The sequence below is a fragment of the Scyliorhinus canicula genome, chromosome 1 (genome assembly GCF_902713615.1).
Source record: "Scyliorhinus canicula chromosome 1, sScyCan1.1, whole genome shotgun sequence".
Lineage (NCBI taxonomy): Eukaryota > Metazoa > Chordata > Chondrichthyes > Carcharhiniformes > Scyliorhinidae > Scyliorhinus > Scyliorhinus canicula.
The window spans coordinates 139,014,122-139,037,550 of record NC_052146.1 but is presented as its reverse complement, the minus strand read 5'-3'; the positions used below and the strand labels follow the sequence as shown (position 1 = coordinate 139,037,550).

The 23,429-nt window shown below is 53.7% G+C and overlaps 1 protein-coding gene across 1 annotated transcript in view; it reads right to left on the bottom strand.

Moving 5' to 3' along the window:
* Positions 1–14,143: 14,143 nt before the first annotated feature.
* The window catches only part of LOC119961851 (interferon alpha-inducible protein 6-like), a 40,646-nt gene continuing 31,360 nt past the window's right edge, over positions 14,144–23,429 (bottom strand). Inside the window, exons 7-8 of the mRNA XM_038789319.1 lie at positions 15,095–15,256; positions 14,144–14,553 (exon numbers count right to left, since the gene is read on the bottom strand). Of these exons, the coding sequence (XP_038645247.1) occupies positions 14,438–14,553; positions 15,095–15,256 (278 nt within the window). The 3' untranslated portion in view covers positions 14,144–14,437. The remainder of the gene's footprint in view (positions 14,554–15,094; positions 15,257–23,429) is intronic.

The following is a 23,429-nucleotide window of genomic DNA, read 5'->3' as shown; positions in this document are numbered from 1 at the left end:
CATGCAGCACCGCCATCGTCCGGTTGAACCCGGCCCGCCGCTTAGCCACCTCCGCACTCCAGTCCTGGTAGATTCTCACTACCGAATTCTCCCACTTGCTGCTCCTCTCTTTCTTGGCCCAGCGCAGCACACACTCCTGGTCACTGAATTGATGGAACCGCACCAGCACCGCCCTCGGGGGCTCATTTGCCTTAGGCCTCCTGGCCAGCACTCTGTGAGCTCCCTCAAGCTCCAGGGGCAAATGGAAGGACCCCGCTCCCATCAACGAGCTCAGCATCGTGGTCACATACGCCGGGAGATCCGACCACTCCAGCTCCTCCGCCAGGCCCAGGATCCTCAAATTCCTTCGCCTCGTGCGAACGTCCAGCTCCTCCAAGCGGTCTTGCCACTTTTTGTGAAGTGCCTCGTGCAACTCCACTTTTCCCACGAGGACCACGGCCTCCTCCTCCCTCTCAGCGGCCTGCTGCTGCAACTCCCGAATGGACGCCTCCTGGGCCGCCTGGGTCCCAAGCAGCTTGTTGGTAGTCGCATTCAGGGAGTCCAGCAGCTCAGCCTTCAGCTCCGCAAAACAGCGCAGAAGAGAGGCCTGCTGCTCCTGCGCCCACTTCCACCAGTCCTCGGGTGCTCCGCCGGCCGCCATTTTGTCTTTCTGCCCCCGCTTTTCTTGGGGAGCAGCTGCAGCTTTTTCCTTTACCCCACTCCAGGTGAGCACCATAAATTATGGGGAATGCTCCTCTAGACACCTTCCCCCACCGGGATTCTTCGAAACAGCGCCGTTTGGGGCCCTCAAATCGGCCCAAAAGTCCTTAAGTAGCGGGAGCTGCTGAACGTGCGGCTTAGCTCCGCATAGCTGCAACCAGAAGTCGCCCTGTTACTTTTTCACCTATCCACAATCTCTCTACCTATTGCTGGCAGTTGGGGGGCCTGTAATAAACCCCCAACATTGTGATTGTCCCCTTCCTGTTCCTGAGCTCTACCCAGATTGCCTCATTGTCTGATCCCTCCGAGATCTCCTCCTGCAGTATGGCTATAATATTTTCCTGAACTAGGAATACTACTCCCCCACCCCTTTCACATCCCCCTCCATCTCTCCTGAAACATCTGTATCATCCAACGTTCAGCTGCCAATCCTGCCCTTCCTTTGACCATGTTTCTGTGATAGCCGCAACATCATAATTCCAAGTATTAATAAGTGCTCTAAGTTCATCTGCCTTACCTGCTATACTTCTGGCGTTGAAACAAATTCATTTGAAACCACTGCGTTTGAGCGGACAGGGTGATGTTGTTCTCTTATTTTTGTTCTCTATTTCCCCTCCAGTTATTACACCTTCTAAGCTAACGCTCTGGTTTCCACCCCCCTGCCATACTAGTTTAAATCCTCCCGAGTGACTCGTGCAAACCCCCCAGCCAGGATATTGATGCTCCAGTTTAGATGCAACCCGTCCTTCTTGAACAGGTCCCATCTGCCCCGTAAGAGACCTCAGTGGTCCAGAACTCTGAAACCCTCCTCATACATCACCAGTTCAGTTATATATTTAGCTGCTAGCATCCTCACTAGCATGTGGCACAAAGTGTAATCCTGAGATTCCAGCCCGAGAGATCCTGCTTTTTAGCTCCCTGAATTCCTTTTGCAGGACCTCATCACTCTTCCTGCCTATGCCGTTAGTACCTATGTGTATTACGACCTCTGGCTGTTCAGGATGTCCTGTGTTCGTTCAACGACATCCTTAACCCTGGCACCAAGGAGGGAACATACCATCCGGTGCCCTGTACAACGTAAGCATAACCTTCCCTACTTAATAATTTTATAATCAATTTTTATAATTGATTATAAATCAATTTATAATCAATTCCCTTCACAATAAATTATTATATTTTATTAGTCTTCCTAATGACCCTCTTTTTTTTGGCTGGCAGCACGGTGGCGCAGTGGTTAGCACTGCATCCTCATGGCGCCAAGGTCCCAGGTTCGATCCCGGCTCTGGGTCACTGTCCATGTGGAGTTTGCACATTCTCCCCGTGTTTTTGTGGGTTTCGCCCCCACAACACAAAAAAAGATGTGCAGGGTAGGTGGATTGGCCACGCTAAATTGCCGCTTAATTGGTAAAAAATGAATTGGGTATTCTAAATTTATATTAAAAAAAGAAGGGCGGGAAGCAGAAGACAGGAAATTATACATCGGTTGTTGACTTTGGTTGTTGGTAAGATTTTGGAGTCTATTATTAAGAATGAGATTGCGGAATACTTAGAAGTGTATGATTCGGGATATGAGGGGCTCGTTTAGCTCACTTCGCTAAATCGCTGGCTTTTAAAGCAGACCAAGCATGCCAACAGCATGGTTCAATTCCCGTACCAGCCTCCCCGGACAGGTGCCGGAATGTGGCGACTAGGGGCTTTTCACAGTAACTTCATTGAAGCCTACTCGTGACAAAAAGCCATTTTCATTTCATTTCAAATAGGACTGAGTCATTACGGATTCGTCATGGGGAGGTCATGCCTGACAAATCTGTTAGAATTGTTTGAGGAGGTAATGAGGAGGAGGTAACCAGGCTAAACTTTACATTTTCACAAACCTGTAAATTTTTTTCCACCACCCCCGCCGGACTCTCTTTTAACAGGGGGTGAATGTGGTAGTCACCACTGATTGTATAATAGTTGTTATTAGAGGTAATACGGTAAGGGCCCTGTACTACAGGTACGGGGGTAGATCCCTGCTTGCTGGCTCCGCCCAGTAGACGGAGTATAAATGTGTGTGCACACCGAGCTGCTCCCATTCTGGTAACAGCTGCAGGAGGAAACACATCTCTGCTTAATAAAGCCTTGATTACTCTCTACTCTCGTCTCGTTGTAATTGATAGTGCATCAGTCATATGATGTGGAGCACTAGAGCTCATCGCAGAACAGGTTGTCATCATCCTCCTTCCCATGGACCAGATCCACTGTTACTGCCAACCCAGAGCCCTCGGCTCGTAGCGCTACAGGTATGTATGATGGATGGGTGCGCAAGCGGGGGAGATTGGCGGTGTGGGAAGTGAGGGGATGTGCATCTGGAATGTAGTGTCCGTTCGCCTGTCCAGCACCCCCCTCTCCACCCTAGTCGGTGAACCTGGAGGCGAACAGAGTGGCCCGTGCGTGTTGGCCCTGGCAATGACGTTGTGCGGCTCCCGTGCCTGCCTGGGCCCCATGTCCTGCTCATCGTCCCCCTCCCCTGCATCCTCCTCATCGAACGAGGCCTGTCCTGCCTCATCATCCTCCTCCTTCAGCACATTGCCCCTCTGCTGTGTGATGTTGTGGAGGATGCAGCAGGCCGCCACGATGCTGGCGACCCTCTCAGCATCATACTGGAGGGCCCCTCCAGAGCGGCCCAGGCATCTGAAGCACATCTTCAGGAGGCCGAAGCATCGCTCAGTCACACTGGGCTGTATGGGCGTCGTTGTAGCAGGTGTCCACCTCGGTCTGTGGCCTTTAGGTAGGTGTCATCAGCCACGGCCGCAGCGGGTAACCCCTGTCACCCAGGGGCCAACCCCTCAGCCGCGGGGGTGCCCCTCGAACATATCAGGGACCGCCGAGAGTGCCAGAATGAAAGAATTGTGCACACTGCTCGGGTATCGGGCACAGAAGTGTATGATGTGCAGCTGATGGTCACAAACCAGCTGTATGTTTATTGATTGGTAACCCTTTTGGTTTGTGTACTGTGGCCTGTTATCCGCCAGTGCCCATAGGGCGACACGTATCACGTCTAACGCCCCCTGGACCCGCGGCATCCCAGCAATGGCGGCGAACCCTGCTGCCCAGGCACCCAGTTTGGCGCGGTCCCCATGGGAATGGATATATTGCACTGCCCGGGCATATAGGACCTCCGTTACGGCAAGAATTCTCAGAATTACTGAGAATTGGCCACTGAAAATTGGTGAATGTTTGAAGTGAGAAAGATGGTAAAAAGATTTCAGCAAACCCGTCTCAGTGAAGATCCTTCAACTGTTCAGACAAATGACAATGATTTGGCTACTTGTCTATGAGTGTCTTTGAAATAGTACTGTAAAGGTCAAGCAATGCTTACATTTTTTTATTCTCTTTTTTTTCTTTCAAATCCCTCCATGACCTCACCCTTCACTATCTCTGTATTCTCTTTCAGCCCACCTACATTTCTGTGCTCATTCAATTCTGGCATCTTGAGCATCTTTAATTTTAATTATTTCACCATAAGTGGCATTGGTGCAGCCGGCTTGGTCCTAAGCTTTGGAATTCCCTTCAAACCTCCACCTCCCATCGCTACTTTGACCAAGATTTTGATTATCTGACCCAAAAGCTCCTCATTTAATTCAATGTCAGCTTTTGTTCCATAACACTCCTTTAAAGAACCTTGGAAATATTTATTAGATTAAATGCAAGTGGAAGCAAGTTAATATTTACATTGAGTGTGCACCACAATAAAGTGAATGCAAATGGCATTGAGATCCTATTGGACACAAATCTTCATTCTTTTATGAAGCATCTGCCTCAGGCAGGAGTTTGGACACCTCTGCCTCGGCACAGATCCAAAATGGTGGCAGGTGGAGTAGAACTGTAGATTGCATACCCCCATTTTGAATGTGTTCCTGCCAAAAACCAGGAATGAAAATTTGCCTCGTATCTCCTTTTTTTTTTATAAATGTTTTTTTATTGAGTTTTCATATTTTATATATGACAAATTACAAATTATTAGAGAGAAAAAAAAAAAGAAAACACAAAAATTTAACATGAATATTTACAGGTAAGCATCTTCATAACAACAATTGTGGCCGCCCCCTTTAGCCAGCATACATATTTTACATTCCCCAATATGGCCGAGGCACATGTTTATAGGCATTTATTTATAGTTTGGTTTTGGGCCTTGGCTTGCCAGCAAACCCCCATAACAAGCCCGTAACCCACCCCGCCCCCCTCCCCCCGGCTACCCTCCCCCGATTCCCGTCCATTTTCCCCTGATTCTTGGCCACCCGACTATTCTTCCTCTTGTACGCTGGCCACAAACAGGTCCCGGAACAGTTGCATGAATGGCTCCCACGTTCTGTGGAAGCCGTCTTCCGACCCTCGGATGGCGAATTTGATTTTCTCCATTTGGAGAGATTCCGAGAGGTTGGACAGCCAGTCTGCAGCTCTGGGCGGTGCTGCTGACCGCCAGCCAAACAGGATTCTACGGCGGGCGATCAGGGAGGCAAAGGCAAGGGCGTCCGCCCTCCTCCCCAGGAATAGATCTGGCTGGTCTGAAACGCCGAAGACCGCCACTATCGGGCATAGCTCCACCCTCACCCCCACCACTTTGGACATAGCCTCGAAGAAGGCTGTCCAGTACTCCACAAGTCTGGGGCAAGACCAGAACATGTGGGCGTGGTTGGCCGGGCCTCTCTGGCACCGCTCACATTTGTCCTCCACCTCCGGGAAGAACCTACTCATACGGTTTCTCGTTAAGTGGGCTCTATGTACCACTTTTAGTTGCGTCAGGCTGAGCCTTGCGCACGTGGAGGTGGAGTTGACCCTATGCAGTGCTTCGCTCCAGAGTCCCCACCCTATCTCCATCCCCAGGTCGTCCTCCCATTTCCTTCTTGTTGCGTCCAGTACGGTGTCGTCCCTATCTACCAGTCGGCCATACATGTCACTACAGTTCCCTTTCTCTAGGATACTTGCGTCCAGTAGGTCTTCCAGTAGTGTCTGTCGTGGCGGTTGTGGGTACGTCCTTGTCTCCTTTCGTAGGAAGTTTTTGAGCTGCAGGTACCGTAGCTCGTTCCCCCCAGCTAGCTGAAATTTCTCTGTCAGTTCGTCCAGTGTTGCGATCCTGTCGTCCGTGTATAGGTCCCTGACTGTCAGTGTCCCCCCGTCCTGTCTCCACCTTTTGAAGGTGGCGTCAGTCAGTGCTGGTTTGAACCTATGGTTGTTGCAGATGGGAGCCTTGTCCGACATTTTGTACAGGCCAAATTGCTGCCACGGTTGGTTCCAGGTTTGGAGGGTGGCTGTCACCACTGGGCTGCTGGAGTGTTTTTTGGGTGGGGATGGGAGTGCTGCCGTGGCGAGGGCCCGGAGGGAGGTTCCCATGCAGGAGGCCTCCTCCGCACGCACCCACTCGGCTTCTGGCTCCTGGATCCATCCCCTTACTCGCTCGGCTGTTGCCGCCCAGTGGTAGAATTGTAGATTCGGGAGGGCTAGCCCCCCCCTGGATTTTGTTTTTTGTCGGACCTTCTTTGGGATCCTAGCATTTTTACCCCCCATACGAACGCCATGATAAGTTTGTCCAGCGCTTTGAAAAAGGCCTTGGGGATGTAGATCGGAATGGATCTAAACAGGAAGAGGAACCTGGGCAGTACGTTCATTTTGATCGTCTGGACTCTCCCCACGAGGGAGAGCGGGAGTGTGTTCCATCTTTGCAGGTCCTTTTTAACTTCCTCCGTCAGGCTGGTGAGGTTCCATTTGTGGATCCCTTTCCAGTCATGGGCTATTTGGATCCCCAGGTAGCGGAATTTATGTCGGGCTTGTTTGAATGGCAGCCCCTTTAGTGCTGCTCCCCCCCCCTTGCGGGTGTACTGGGAAGATCTCGCTTTTGCTCATGTTGAGTTTGTAGCCCAAGAAGGCTCCAAACTCTTTCAGGAGCGCGATGATTCCGTCCATGCTGCTTTGTGGGTCCGAGATATAGAGGAGCAGATCATCCGCATAGAGTGAGACTCTGTGCTCTCTACCTCCCCTTCGGATCCCCCTCCAATTTTTTGCTGCCCTGAGCGCGATTGCTAGCGGTTCGATTGCTAGTGCGAACAGCAGCGGGGACAGTGGGCATCCTTGTCTGGTGCCCCTGTGCAGCTGGAAGTATTGGGAGTTGGTATTGTTGGTCCGTACACTCGCCATGGGAGCGTTGTATAGGAGCTTTACCCAAGCGGTGAACCCTGTTCCCAGCCCGAACCGCTCCAGCACCTCTACGAGGTATTTCCATTCGACTCTGTCGAAGGCCTTTTCTGCGTCCAGGGAGACGATCACCTCTTGTGTTCTCTCCCCGGAGGGGGTCATTATCACGTTCAGCAGGCGCCTGATGTTCGCGGTAAGCTGTCTACCTTTGACGAAGCCTGTCTGGTCCTCTGTGACCACCTCAGGTACACAGTCTTCTAGCCTTTTGGCTAGGATTTTGGCCAGTATTTTGGCGTCTGCGTTCAGCAGAGATATGGGTCTGTATGACCCACATTCCGTTGGGTCTTTGTCTTTCTTAGGTATCAGCGAGATTGAGGCCTGTGCTAACGTGGGTGGCAGTGTGCCCCTAGCTAGCGAGTCTGTGAACATCTCCCGCAGGTGCGGGGCCAGCGCTGTCGCGAATTTTTTGTAGAAGTCCGCCGGGAATCCGTCCGGTCCCGGCGCCTTCCCCGTCTGCATGGAGCTAATGCTCTCCATGATCTCTCCCAGTGCTAGTGGTGCTTCCAGATCCCGTTTTCTGCCCTCTCCCACGACTGGTATGTCCAGTCCATCAAGAAACCGGTTCATCCCAGCCTTCCCCGTTGGGGGCTCTGAGGTATACAGCTCTTGGTAGAAGGCCTTGAAGGTTTCGTTAATCCTCTCTGGTTCAGTTTCCCACGTGCCTCTGGTACCTCTGATTTGCGCAATTTCTCTGCTGGCTGCCTGCTTTCTCAGCTGGTGTGCCAACTTTGTCTCCGTGTTCGTACAGGGCCCCGCATGCCTGGCGGAGTTGGTGTACTGCTTTCCTGGTGGAGAGCAGGTCAAAGTTCCTTTGTAATTATTTTCTCTCCGCCAGGAGCTCTACGGTCGGGGCCGCGGAGTATTTACGGTCTACCTCCAGTATGGAGTCGACCAGCTTCTGCCTAGCCACCCTTTCCTCCCTATCTCTTTGCGCTTTGTAGGCAATGATTTCCCCTCTTAGTACGGCCTTAAGCGCTTCCCAGAACGTGGAGGATGAGACCTCCCCATTTTGGTTGTTCTCCGTGTATTCCGCTATGGCCCGCGCTATCCTTTCGCTGAAGGCCTTGTCAGCTAGTAAGGCACCGTCCAACCTCCATGTGGGGCGCTGGGCCCTTCCCGTCTCCAGCCGCACGTCCATGTAGTGTGGGGCGTGGTCTGATATCACAATTGCGGAGTATTCCACCTTGTCTATCCCTGGAAGCACCGTTTTCCCCACCACAAAGAAGTCAATTCTGGTGTACACGTTGTGTACTGGGGAGAAGAAAGAGAATTCTTTCTCCCCCGGGTGGGCGAATCTCCAGGGGTCCACTGCTCCCATCTGCTCCATATAGTGACTGAGTTCCTTTGCCATGTTTGAGGTTTTCCCCGTTCTGGGGTTTGATCTGTCTGTCTTTGGATCCTGTACACAGTTGAAGTCCCCCCCCATGATTAGTCGGTGCGTCGCTATGTCCGGGATTTCTGCCATGGTCTTTTGGATGAAGCTCGTGTCGTCCCAGTTGGGCGCGTACATGTTGACTAGAACTACCGGCGCCCCATCCAGGGCCCCGCTGATCATGACATACCGCCCCCCTGGGTCTGTAACCGTCTTTGTCGCCCTAAACATTGTCCTCTTGCCGATCAGGATCGCCACCCCCCTGGCCCTTGTCCCATAACAGGAATGATAGGTTTGTCCCACCCAGCCCTTTCTTACCCGCAATTGGTCCTGCTCCCTCAGGTGCGTCTCTTGGAGGAAGACTATGTCGGCCCTCATGTTTCTGAGGTGGGTGAGGACTCTAGATCTCTTCACTGGGCCGTTAAGTCCCCTTACATAGAACAGTACAGCACAGAACAGGCCCTTCGGCCCTCAATGTTGTGCCGAGCCATGATCACCCCACTTAAACCCACGTAACCCCGTAACCCAACAATCCCCCCCATTAACCTTACACTACGGGCAATTTAGCATGGCCAATCCACCTAACCCGCACATCTTTGGACTGTGGGAGGAAACCGGAGCACCCGGAGGAAACCCACGCACACACGGGGAGGACGTGCAGACTCCACACAGACAGTGACCCAGCCGGGAATCGAACCTGGGACCCTGGAGCTGTGAAGCATTGATGCTAACCACCATGCTACCGTGAGGCCCCTTAAAGAGAAAATTTTTAAAAGAGCATATACGTTCCAGGTGACTATCCTGGTGGGGGGCTTCTGCCCCCTCGCTCCTGTGGGATTAACCATATTTATCTGGTGGACGTGACCCTGCCCTCCGGGGTTTCCCTTTGTTAGGGGGCCGTCCAGGATGGCCACTATCACTGCTCTTCCCATGCGGTCGGGTCACTGCGCTCCGGGGTTTCCCCTGGTCCCGGGGGCACCCGCCATGGCCGTCCACTGTGTGTCCGCCACGCGGGTAGTCCCCTGCACTCCGGGGGGCCTCTTTGCTCACAGACCGTACTGGGTGGGTGCTTGCAGCGGTTCCCTGTTTCGGGCCCTTGGTTGTGGCACTTTGTGGCCCTGTTCCTTTTCTGGCCTCTTTTGTCCCTTTGTCCCTGCATTTCCCCTCCCTGGTCTCTCGCACCCCGAGTGCCCCCCCCCCCCGCTCTCTCCCTTTTCCCCCCTCCCCTGTATACCCCTCCTTTGCCCCTCTATCCCCTATTCCTGTCCCCATTTGCTCTCCCGTCTTTGATGGGTGATCCTCCCCCTCCCCTGCCTGGCGCCTTCCCCCCTGTTGGGGGTGCGCTGCGGCCCTGCTTTGTTGCGTGCCCCCGTCGCTAGCTTTCCTGCTAGCGCAGTGGCTCCCCTCTCGGAGGTTGCTGTCTCGCTTCTCCTCTCCCTTCTCCAATACTCCTGTTCCCTCGTGCTGGGGCCTGGCCTCCCACCTGGAGCGGTCCCTTGGGCAGTGGGTTGTTTTTTGTTCTGGGTGTTCCTGCCGGGGGGGAGGGGGCTGGCTTTGCCTCGCCCCTCCCCACCCCCCCGTCGGCATGACGTATCTCCTTGCCATGGGTCCCTCGTCCCTACCTCCCATGGCGTTTTTCCAGCCCGTGCTCCTCGACGAACCTATTCGCCTCAGCAGGGGCTGTAAAGAAATATTCCTTGTTTTGGTATGTGACCCAGAGTTTTGCTGGGTACAGCATACCAAAACGCACTTTGCTTTTGTAGAGAGCTGCTTTCACTCTGTTGAACTCAGCCCGTCTCTTAGTTATGTCCGATCCAAGATCCTCGTAGACTCGGATGGCGTGCCCGTTCCATTTGCAGGCTCTATTTTCCTTGGCCCAGCACAGGATTGTCTCCCTATCCCGGTACCGGTGCAGTTTGGCTATGACTGCTCTCGGTTGTTCCCCTGCCTTGGGCTTCGGGCGCAGTGACCGATGAGCTCTGTCCACTTCCGGTGGGGTGGGAAAAGTGTCCCCCCCCCACTAAGGAGCCCAGCATCGCAGCCACGAATGTTGTGGGGTTTCCGCCCTCGATCCCCTCTGGCAGGCCCATTATCCTAACATTTTGCCTTCGCGAGCTGTTCTCCTGGTCGTCTACCCTGCCCTTCAGGCTCCCCTGTGTTGCACCCAGTCTCGCCACTTCCCTCTCCAGGGCCGTGACCCGGTCGCTCATGTCGGTCGCTGCTTTCTCCAGCTCTTTAATGGTTGCCTCATGGGCTTCCAGTTTCTCCCCTTGGGCATCCACTTTCTCCTCCAATCTGGTCAGAGCCTGCTGCACCCCTGACATGGCCCTGGCCACTGCTGTCTGTACTGCGGCCTCTCCGTCCGCTTTCAACTCTGCCTTGATTGCCTGCAGCTGCTCCCTCACCACCTCGGCAAAGGCTGCCTTCCAATTCACGCCCCCCTCTAACCCCAGGGGAGAGGGTACCTGTCTGTCCAGCTCTTTTTGATGCGGCGATACATCCTTCCCGCCGCTTCGTGTGCTGATTCGTTCGCCCGAGCTGGCTTGCCCTTTGCCCCGTCTACTTCTGGTGCCCCCTTTCTCTTGGCTCCCTTCTGGCATTTTTTTCTCCCCCTTCCCTTTCATCTTTTCTTCTCCCCTTGTTTTTCTTTTCCCCCCTTTTCCGCGCCCTATTTTTATTTTATTTATTATTATTCTTTTTTTAAATTTATTTTTCCCCCCCTCTTCTTTCCTTTACCCCTTTATTTTATTTATTTATTTCTTAATTATTTTCTCTCCTCCTCCCCGCTTTTATGCAACTCCTCTCCGATGGGCTTACTTTTGCTGGGAGCGAGTGTAAAAAGAGAGAAAATAGTATATACTCCCCCCTTTCTCTTTACCAGTTTTCTTTTGGGTTTTTTTTAAAAACGGAAATATAAGTCTTTTTTTTGTTTTCTCTCCTTTCTCCTCACTCACCCAGGAGAGAGAGAGAGAGAGAGGCTTTTGCCCAGTCCCTTTGTTCTTGCCACGTGGTGGTCGCTGCCGGTTGGGGGGGGGGTGGGCCGGTGGTCGCTGCCGGTTGGGGGGGGGGGGGGGTGGGCCGGTGGTCGCTGCCGGTTGCGGGGGGGGTCCCCGCTGCCGGTTGGGGGGGGGGGTCCCCGCTGCCGGTTAGGGGGGGGGGTCCCCTCTGCCGCACTTTGCACCCCGCGACCTCCTGGTCGCTGCCTCCGGCTTGGCCCCCCCTTCGGTCCCGCACCGCTCCTGGCCTGCGTTGGGGGGGAGGGGGGAGGGAGGGCCTGCCGCTGCCGCACCGCTCCTGGCCTGCGTTGGGGGGGGATGGGGGGAGGGAGGGCCTGCCGCTGCCGCACCGCTCCTGGCCTGCGTTGGGGGGGGGGGGGGGGTTGGTTGGACCGGGTTGGACCTGCCGCCGTCAAGCCCCGCCGCAGCCGCCACCAAGCCCCGCCGCCGCCGCCGCCGATGATCCTCCGCCGACCGGCCTGCCCGGGGGGGTCCCTTCCCTGCTCTCTGCCGCTTGGGGGAGCCCCTCTGCCTGCGACCGCTTCGCTCGCCGACCGGAAGTCACCCTGCCTCGTATCTCCTGATGAACCTTGTAAGTAGCCCAAATTGAAGAATTTCATCCAAGAACATACAGCGGATTTTTACATTCCTGAGACTAAATGTTGACACTGGGGCAGGATTCATGAGTGTGGTGATCCACTGTGTTAACTGTGTGCACCTGTATTAGACGATGTATGGTAGTACCTATACTACAGGTTCGCCGGTAGCCCCTGCCGGCTAGCTCCGCCCACAAGGAGCCGTATAAATATGCATGACTCCTCCTGATCAGCCATTCTGCCAGCTGCAGTAGGAGGCCACTCATCTGACTGTAATAAAGCCTCTGTTGTACCAATCCGAGTCTTTCATACAATTGATGGTGCATCAATTTATTACAGTCAGATTTTCTGCATTATGGACATCAGAATCAAACCAGATCGCTTGCAGCGGGATCTGCACTCGCCAGACGCCAGAAAGGACTTTAATCACTGGCTGGCTTGCTTTGAGGCCTACATCAACGCTGCGACCCCCGCGCCGACGGAAGCTCAGAAGATCCAAGTTCTATACTCCAGGTTGAGCTCCAGCGTGTTTCCGCTGATCCAGGATGTCCCGAATTACACAGACGCCATGGCACTCCTTAAAGAGAACTACGTTCAGAAGACGAACACTCTCTTCGCAAGTCACGTACCCGCATTAAGAGAAAATAAAACTTTATTTCTGATAACCTGTGCATTCAAAATATCGTGGAATATTATGCGTAATCCCCCTTTGCTTCCAGGTGCATTAATAATTTTATAATGGTTACAACGTTTGAGCGGAAAGAAGTACCGTTTTGATGACGTGCTACATAATTGTTCACCTTATCAAGTCCGCAGGATCTGTCTGGTCTGACAATCAGAAAGTCGGCGCCGCCCCCACACCGATCCTCCGTCTGCGTAAAGCCCCCGGATATGCATGTGGATACGGCTGGAGAATGGCCAGGTCCATGGCTGCGCATCGCATGGTGGCGTCCTGCAGCGGCTGTGCCGTGCAATACAGCCTGCCAAAAATTGCCCCCCCTGTAACCAGCCTCGTCACCCCTGGACCACCCTCCACCAGTCCCCTCAGTCCCCGCTGAAGCCCCCCCAACCAGTGGAATGGCTCTCCCCAGCAACTGTGGTGGCACTGGACACAGTCCGCAGCCGCCATTCGAGATCCCCGAACGGTGTGAGCACACGTGTCCCAGGTGACGTCCTGAGGCCGGCCATACAGCGTGCAGCATTCTCCCTGAGTATGCCATTTTTGAAAGGGTGGAGCATCGTAAAAATGGCGCTGCCTCTGATTCCGGCGTAAACGGGGATTCTCCAGCCGATCGCCGAATGTGTTTTCAGCGCCGCCGATCAGAGAATCCAGCCCAAGCTGTTTGACCAACAACAAAGACGTCCAGGTAACAGTACTTTAACAGTGAATAAATTCATAGCAGAAGCCATGACAATGCGTAAGTCAAAATTGACCTCCACATAGCATGATCAATGCCAGGGCAAGTATCCAGGCAGAATCAACAGGAGCTCTGCCAGGAAGCCAGGCTGATTGACTGAATGATTTCCTGGTCATGTGGGGAATATCCCAGATGAGGCCACACCCAGGGAGCAGGTAAACTTGAGCTGCTGGGAACAGACCCTGAAATGGGGTGAGTGGAAAGCGTGGATTGTAGGGTCGAGGGGTTATCTAAGTGGTCCTGAGACAGATGAAGGGACAGTGGTGTTCTGATTGTGGGAGGCTGAGGGGTGGAGAGTTCTAATTCCAGTAAGAGTTTGCTAAAAGCAGTGGGGTGGCCCAAGTTTGTGAAGGGTTGGGCACGATTACAAATCCAGGTGCGGTGATGCAGAGGCTGTGATCCAGGCTAACTTTGGAGCTTGAAGAAACACGCCAGGTCTTTCTGGCTCACAAGAAGTGCTAGAAAGTCATTTAATTGCCTGCCTAAAAGTGTCAATCCTGGAAGAGAATTAAAATCTGAGATGTCCAGCCCAACTAAAATATTTAAGTGAAGTATCTGCTTCATGGGAGGGGGTTAGTTGTCTGCTCCTTGTCCAGACGCTATTAAAAATAGGAGTGGGCGGGTTCACTTTGTATTGCATTCAGGTTTCAGATTTTTAAATATTTGGATCCTATCCAACCTGAACCCAACATGTTTTTTTGTGGTTGAAATTCCTTCTTTATTGTTTACAGTGTTTCCTCCTTTGAAATGCAGTACATTGCTTGTGTGGATTGTGTGTGATTGGAAATGCAATCATGTTCCATTCCAGTGAACCAGCATCAACTTAATAAATTTATTCTTTTTTCAGGTTCAATTATTTTATTCTCGTGCTGAAGTTTTCAGACAGCACTGGACACGTGTTACGTGAAGTGTGTTAGGCTCACCAGTTAGGACAGCAAAAAGTAAAGCAGTTCACCAAACCGAACAGTAATCCGAAAATAGACATTCTACGTCAGAAAATGAATCGGAAGAAGACCAGTTATTATACTCTTACTCTGGTAGCTATGCAAACTGTTTGAAATCCACAATTTATTTTATTTATCATAAAATCATGAGTATCTACCGCAACAGCACATTCCATGCTCTTCAATGTGCATCTGTTGAAGATGATTTTTGCTTTTTTTCACACACAAAATATTTATGGAAATTATATCCAGCTTTAGCTCCAAGCCAACTCAAGGTAGTGGTCCCAGCTTTTGCCCCTGTTAGGTGAAAGCACAGTTATTTAGTTGATGCTCAGATATTTCCTTGAAGAATTAATGTAAAAATTGGGAATATTGGGCTGGACTCTTCGGTCGCCGGCATCGCGTTCGGCAATCGGAGAATCACAGTTCCCGACCAATCGGGGACGGCGCCGCTTTCTCGATGCTTTGCCCCCTCCAGAGCAGCATACGCGGAGAGTACTCCGCGCCACATATTGACGTCGGCCACGTATGGTCTCACCCGTCGGAAATTCGGCATGGCGGCTGCAGACTCAGTCCAGAGCTGCTACAGATGGGGGAGGGCTGATCCGTGGGCAGGGGGGGTCTTTACTTGCCAAAACTCCGGCGTCGGAGAATTTAGCAGCTGGTGGGGGCGGGATTCACGCCGCCCCCCCCCCCCCCCCGCCGATTCTCCGACCCGGCGGGGGGGGGGGGGGGTCGGAGAGTCCCGCCCCACATGTGTATAGTGTAGCACAATTGAGGATTTTTGGATGAAGACAAAGGATATTAATTTTGTGCAACAAATAATTATCTAACTTACCAAGACTTTGAAATGTTGCCACCACACCTCCTGCAACCACCCCTCCACCATTCCACCATGCACCGATTTTCATCATTGAAGCCCCAATAGATGTTGCTGCTATCCCCTGTGGAGTAAATCCAAGAGCTGCAAGAAATGCAGGACCAGCGAAGGCAGCTACTCCTATGTCCAGTGGAAAGATAATATATTTGTGTTCAGTCATTCTTCAATTATATGTACCTTTTACGCATATTCACCTCAGAGTCTCAGTAAATTATCTTTACAGTAGAGTTTGCACTTTCTCCTTGAGTATTTCGGGTTTTCTCCGGGTGCTCCGGTTTCCTCCCACAGTCCAAAGATGTGCAAGTTCGGTGGATTGGCCATGCTAAATTGCCCCTTAGTGTCCAAAAAGGTTAAGTGGCGTTACTGGATTTACGAGGATAAGGTGGAGACGTGGCTTAAGCTTAAGTAGGCTGCTCTTTCCAAAGACCGGTATAGACTCGATGGGCTGAATGGCCTCCTTCTGCACTGTAAGGATACTATGGAGCACACACTGATTGTTGTTGATAGCAGTGGATCAGCTAAAATGGTAACAGTACCAGATGGAATTATGGGTTTTTAAAACATAAGAGGTTCAGTTCGGTAGCGTCACACAAGGCTGCGCTATTGAGTCCCAGCAATCTTTTTCCAGGGACAAACAGTGGCACCATGGCTTTCGGTGTGCAATGAGACATGACCAAAATGGTGCCCACATGGGTGACTCGGAGCCCAAGAAGCAGCATTATCCTAAAGTCATACAGGGTGGAATTTTCCCATAATTTGTCAGAGTGTCAGGCTCTGACTGAAACTGGTATGTTTCGCTCCAGGTTTTCAGACCAGATCTTGAGCCACTCTTTTGTTTAAAACATTTAATTTTTTTAAATGTTCTTTTTAAATTTAGAGTACCCAATTCATTTTTTCCAATTAAGAGGCAATTTACCGTGGCCAATCCACCTACCCTGCACATCTTTGGGTTGTAGGGGTGAAATCCATGCAAACACGAGGAGAATGTGCAAACTCCACATGGACAGTGACCCAGAGCCGGGATTGAACCTGGGACCTCGGCGCCGTGAGGCTGCAGGGCTAACTCACTGCGCCACCGTGCTGTCCTGAGACATTTTGTTGAAGGCATTTTCAATAGAAACATAACCAAGAAATACAAAAGCCAACTGCAGCAACAGGAAACAAACCCCACCCACCCCATTACCACCCGGCACCCGCCTCCCCCCCCCGCCCTCCCCTTTTTCGGTTTTTCACCCCTACCCCACATCCACACAGGAAATAAAGCGAACCGCGCCCCCCTCCCCGTCGCTGATGACTCAATACTCCTTGATGTAGTCAATGAACAACTTCCACCTCGAGGTGAAACGTCGTCTGCCCCTCGAATGGCGAACTTGATCTTTTCCAAATCCAGCAACTCTGCCAAATCGCTCACCCACAACCCTGCCTTTGGCGGCTCCGAGTCCCGCCACACAACAAAATCCATCTCTGGGCTATCAGAGAGTGAAAGGCCAACACGTTGGCCTCTCTTCCCACCTGTACTCCCATCCTCCAAATATCATCACCTCCAGACTCGGAGGTTCCCTCCACCCCCGATGTGGCGCTAACAATTATAGTCAAAGATGAAAGACAAGTTCAATCGAGGCTTTATTGCTGTGTGATGTTATTCCTCCGGCTGCAACTGAAGACTAAAGTATGCATATCTACACTGGTTATCCCACATTCACCCCCTGTAAAAAATGTGTCCGGCGGGGGTGATGTATAACTATGATACAAAGGATGAAATATTTACAACAGGGTCCAAACAAAGAAAACCAAGAGTCCATCCGGTCAGCAGGTTACAGGATGAGGTGAACCGGCGGTCGAATGTTCCGCTGTGATCGGCGTAGCTGTAGTTGCGACGTCGGTGCAGGTGTTGGCGGTGTTGGTGCTGGCTGCTGGCGGGATGACTCCGAGAGCGAGTCGAAATCTTCCGTGTCCTCCAGTGTGGGCAGGGGGACGAGGGATGGACCTGGTGGGGACGAATAGGGGCGCGCCGGGGAAAAAGAGGGTGGCGCGGGGGAAAAAAGGGGCGTGGGCATGGGATCGGCACCTGAGGGAGCCAGGTCCCGGAGCGAGACTGTGTCGTGGCGGCCGTCGGGGAACTCCACGTAGGCATACTGAGGATTGGCGTGGAGAAGGAGTACTTTGTCCACCAGGGGTTCCGCCTTGTGATGCCGTACATGCCTACGGAGAAGGACTGGGCTCGGAGTCGTGAGCCACGTCAGGAACGACACCCCAGATGTAGACTTCCTAGGGAAGGCAAAAACACGTTCATGGGGTGTACTGTTAGTTGCGGTGCACAGTAGCGACCGAATGGAATGGAGCGCGTCAGGGAGGACCTGCTGCCAGCGAGTGGCTGGGAGGTTCCTGGACCATAGGGCCAGCTGGACATCCCTCCATACCGTCCCGTTCTCCCTCTCTACCTGCCCGTTTCCCCAGGGGTTGTAGCTGGTCGTCCTGCTGGGGGCGATACCCCTGCTGAGCAGGAAATGACGCAGCTCATCGCTCATGAACGAGGATCCCCTGTCACTGTGGATGTAGTCGGGGAAACCAAACAGGGCCTTGATGACGGTGGCAGACGTCATATCCGGGCATGGGATGGCGAAGGGGAACCTAGAAAATTCATCGACCACACTAAGGATGTAGGTGTTGCGGTCGGTGGAGGGGAGGGGCCCTTTGAAGTCCACGCTGAGGCGTTCAAAGGGGCGGGACGCTTTCACCAGGCGCGCGCGATTTTGTCGGTAGTAGTGCGGCTTGCACTCGGCACAGACCTGGCAGTCTCTGGTGACTGTCCGTACTTCCTCGATGGAGTAGGGCAGATTGCGGGCTTTGATTAGATGGTACAAGCGAGTGATCCCTGGATGGCAAAGGCACGGAGCTGGTTCACTTGTGCGCTGGCACATGTACCTCGGGAGAGGGCGTCTGGGGGCTTGTTGAGCTTGCCGGGGCGATACAAGATCTCGTAGTTAAAGATGGAGAGTTCGATTCTCCACCGCAAGATTTTGTCATTCTTGACAAAAGCCTCACGGTAGCAGGGGGCCTCACGGTAGCATGGTGGTTAGCATCAATGCTTCACAGCTCCAGGGTCCCAGGTTTGATTCCCGGCTGGGTCACTGTCTGTGTGGAGTCTGCACGTCCTCCCCGTGTGTGCGTGGGTTTCCTCCGGGTGCTCTGGTTTCCTCCCACAGTCCAAAGATGTGCGGGTTAGGTGGATTGGCCATGCTAAATTGCCCGTAGTGTAAGATTAATGGGGGGATTGTTGGGTTACGGGTATACGGGTTACGTGGGTTTAAGTGGGGTGATCATTGCTCGGCACAACATCGAGGGCCGAAGGGCCTGTTCTGTGCTGTACTGTTCTATGTTCTATGTTCTATGATCTTGCCCCACTGCGTGTTGTTGAACATGAAGGCTACCGACCGTTGGTCAGTGAGGAGAGTGAATCTCCTGCCGGCCAGGTAATGTCTCCAGTGATGCACCACTTCAACGATTGCCTAGGCCTCCTTTTCAACAGAGGAATGTTGAATTTTGGAGGCGTGGCGGGTGCGGGAAAAGAATGCCATGAGTCTGCCTGCCTGATTCAGCGTGGCGGCAAGTGCGACTTCTGAAGCGTCGCTTTCTACTTGGAAAGGCAGTGTCTCGTCTACTGCGTGCATCCCGGCCCTGGCTATGTCAGATCGAATGCGGGCGAAGGCCTGTTGTGCCTCGGCCGAGAGGGGAAAATGTGTGGACTGGATAAGTGGGCGGGCCATGTCCGCGTATTGTGGGACCCACTGGGCGTAATAAGAAAAGAACCCAAGGCAGCGTTTGAGGGCATTGGGGCAGTGGGGGATTGGGAGCTCCATGAGGGGGCGCATGCGGTCGGGGTCGGGCCCCAGTAGTCCGTTTTGGACTATGTAGCCGAGGATGGCTAAGCGGTCTGTGCGGAACATGCACTTCTCCTTGTTGTACGTGAGATTAAGGAGAGATGCGGTGTGGAGGAATTTAGAAAGGTTGGCGTCATGGTCCTGCTGGTCATGGCTGCAGATGGTGACATTGTCGAGGTACGGGAAGGTGGCCTGCAGTCCGTACCGGTCAACCATTCGGTCCATTTCTCGTTGAAATACCGAGACTCCATTCGTGACGCCGTAGGGGACTCTAAGAAATTGGTACAGACGACCGTCTGCCTCGAAGGCAGCGTAGGGAGGGTCCGATTTACGGATGGGGAGCTGGTGGTAGGCGGATTTCAGGTCAATAGTAGAGAAGACCCGGTACTGTGCAATCTGATTGACCATATCAGAAATGCGGGGGAGGGGGTACGCGTTGAGCTGCGTGTACCGGTTGATGGTCTGGCTGTAGTCCACGACCATCCTGTGCTTCTCCCCGGTCTTAACCACTACCACCTGGGCTCTCCAAGGGCTGTTGCTGGCCTCGATGATACCCTCCCGAAGCATCCGCTGGACTTCGGACCTGATGAAGGCCTTGTCCTGGGTGCTGTACCGCCTGCTCCTGGTGGCGACGGGCTTGCAATCTGCGGTCAGATTGGCAAAGAGTGAGGGAGGCTCGACCTTGAGGGTCGTGAGGCCGCAAACGGTGAGGGGAGGTAGGGGTCCACCGAATTTGAGGGTGAGGCTCTGGAGATTGCACTGGAAATCCAGGCCTAGTAAGAGTGACGCGCAGAGGTTGGGGAGAATGTACAGACGGAAACGGTCGAATTCCACGCCCTGTACAGTAAGTTTAACCAGGCAGAAACCCCGGATCGGGACAGAGTAGGAACCGGAGGCGAGAGAGATCTGCCGGTTGGCGGGATGGACCGCAAGGGAATAGCGCCTTACCGTGTCCGGGTGGATGAAGCTCTCGGTGCTCCTGGAGTCGATGAGGCAGGAGGTCACGTGGCCATTGACCAGCACCGATGTGCAAGAGGGTGCCAGGTTGCGAGGACGCGACTGGTCGAGCGTAACGGAGGCGAGTAGCGGGCAATCAGCAGTTGAGTCAGATGAGTCCGACGAGGAGCGGTAGTGACCCGTGTCCCGTGGCCCCATCCCAGGAGGACAAAATGGCGGCGTCTGGAGTACCTGTGTGGGAGAAGATGGCGGTGGACAAAATGGCGGCGCCCATGGAGCGCACGTTGTGGGGTCGGGACAAAATGGCTGTGCCCATGGAACGCACATGGCGGTGGGGGATGAAGATGGCGGCGCCCATGGAGCGCACGTGGTGGGGGGGGGCGAAAGATGCCGGCGCCCACTGATCGCAAGTGGGGTCGGGGGAAGCGGACGGCAGGGCCCATTGTGCGATCGGCTGAGGCGCGGGGAACGGGGGCATGATAGCGGCAACCATCCGGGACTGATACACCACTGCAAAGTGGCCTTTCTTGCCACAAGCTTTGCAGGTCGCGGTGCGGGCCGGGTAGCGTTGGCGGGGGTGCTTCTGCTGACCGCAGAAGTAACAGTGGGGACCCCCAGGGAGTGCGGTACGGCGGGCAGCGCAGGCGTAGTGCACGGGGGCGGCTGCTGGGGGGGCCGGTTGCGGGGTCCACGAGGGGTAGGACGGGTTAGCCTGGGGGGCCGTTTGCGGGGTCCACAAGAGGTAGGACGGGTGGGCCGAGCGGCAAGCGGAGTAAGTTCGCCCACTACGGGAGGTGGCCGTCATGGAAAGCGCCAGAGTCTTTGTGGCCGCGAGGTCGAGGGCGGCCCCTTCCAGCAGTCGTTGCCGGATGGGGTCCGATGCAATGCCTGTGACAAAGGCATCCCGCATGAGTAAATCGGAATGTTCCGTGGCTGTGAGGGCCTGGCAGTCGCAGTCTCGTACTAGAGGTATAAGGGCCCTCCAGAAGTCCTCAATCGACTCACCCGGCTGCTGGACGCGAGTAGAGAGTAGATGTCTCGCAAACAGGGTGTTCGTCGACTGTGCATAGTTCTCCTTGAGCAGTCCCATTGCTCTGGTGTAGTCAGGCGCATCTCGAATTAGCGGAAAGACACTGGAGCTACGTCTCGAGTACAGGAGTTGCTTTTTGTGAGCATCCGTCAGGGGAGGGTCCACTGAAGAGGCCTCGAAAACTGCAAGCCAGTGAACAAAGTCTTTCCTGGCGTGAGGCGACTGCGGATCCAGCTGCAGACGGTCAGGCTTGATTCTGATGTCCATGGTGTATGGAAAATCACACAGCAATAAATTGTGGCGCTAACAATTATAGTCAAAGACGAGAGACAAGTTCAATCAAGGCTTTATTGCTGTGTGATGCTATTCCTCTGGCTGCAACTGAAGACTAGAGTCTGAGTGACTCACACGCATATTTATACACAAGCTCCCTGTGGACAGAGCTAGCCTGTAGGGGCTTACCGGAGGAACCTGTATTACAGGTACAGCCATACATCCCCCTAATGCAAGTATGCATATCTACAGTGGTTATCACCACACCCAAAATGTTTGACAGTACGTCTAAAGATCCCTTCCAAAATCCCCTCAACCTCGGGCACGCCCAAAACATATGCACATGACTCGTCAGCCCCCTGCACACTGTCCGCACCTATCCTCCACCCCTGGAAAGAACGGACTCATTCTGGATACTGTGGGCCTTGTGCACCACTTTAAACTGGATGAAGCCTCGCCTTGCACACAATGAGGAGGCATTCACCTTCTGCAGAACATTACTCCACACTCCGGCCCCCAAAGCCCCGCTCAACTCCTCCTCCCACGTACACTTAACCTCCTCCATGGGAGCACTCTCCCTCTTCATCAACTTTCCATACATGTCTGTGACCCTGCATCCTTGGACAGAAGCTTATCCTGCAATACCGGGGGCAGCAGCATGGGAAACAACAGCACCTCCTTCCTCATGAAGTCTCTAATCTGCGGATAACTGAGCCCATCCTCCTTAGGCAACTGGTACCCATTCACCCTACAGCTCCTCCAGGCCTCCAAACATCTCTCCAACAAACAAATCCCTAAAATAGTCTATCCCATCAGCCGCTACCCCCAGATCCTCACATCCAACATCGCTGACGCAAACCTATGATTATTGCAAATCGGCGCCCACAAAAACGTGCCTACCAATCCAAAGTGCTTCCTATACTGGTTCCAGACCCTCAATGCTGATACCACCACCGGACATGTGGAGTACCTGAATGTCGAGAACGGAAGGGGTGCCTACAACAGTGCCCTCAAGCTGGTCCCCTTACACGAGGCCACCTCCATCTGCCACAAATTGACCGCTACTCCACCTCCCAGTTCCTAACCATTGCAATTTTGCTGCCAGTAGTCGTTTAACAAGCTCTGCAGCGCTAACTGCGCCCCCCACCCCACCCCCGTCGATCCCTCTTCTGAAACAGCCTTCCCCGTCCACACAAACCTCAAAATCATCCCATTAACCTTCCTAAAAAGGACTTGAGCACAATAAGCGGGAGGTTCTGGAGCACAAACAAAAACTTCGGCAACCCCTTTACCCTTTTAAAACATTTTGTTCATGGGATGTGGCCATCGCTGGCTGGGCCAGCATTCATTGCCCATATCTGAGGGCATTCAAGAATCAAGCACATTGTTGTGGGTCTGGCGTCACATGTAGGCCAGACCAGGTAAGGATGGCAAATTTCCTTTCCTAAAGGACATTAGTGAACCAGATGGGTTTTTACAACAATCAACACCGGTTTCATGGGCCGAGATTCTTCCGCCTCCTCCACGGTGAAGACTATGGCGAAGGCGGATGGAAAAGAGTGCCCCCACAGCACAGGCCCGCCCGCCGATCGGTGGGCCCCGATTGCAGGCCAGGCCACCGTAGGGGGACCCCCCGGGGCCAGATCGCCCCGCCCCCCCCCCACCCCAGGACCCCGGAGCCCGCTCGCGCCGCCTGCTCCCGCCGGTAAGGTAGGTGGTTTGATCCACGGCGGCGGGAGAGGCATGACAGCAGCAGGACTTCGGCCCATCACGGGCTGGAGAATCGCCGGGGGGGGGGCACGCCGACCGGCGCGGAGCGATTCCCGCCCCCGCCGAATCTCCGGTGCCAGAGAATTCGGGACACAGCGGGGGCAGGATTGACGCCGGCCCCCGGCAATTCTCCGACCCGGCAGGGGGGGGTCGGAGAATCCCGCCCATGGTCACCTTTTAATTCCAGATGTTTATTGAATTCAAATTTTACCATCTGCTGTGGTGGGATTCGACCTGGGTCCCCAGCACATGACTCTGGGCCTCACTAGTCCAGCGATAATACCATTACGGTCGGTTTGTGGCAGGTGGCCTCGTGTAAGGGGACCAGCTTGAGGGCACTGTTGTAGGCACCCCTTCTGTTCTCGACGTTCAGGTACTCCAC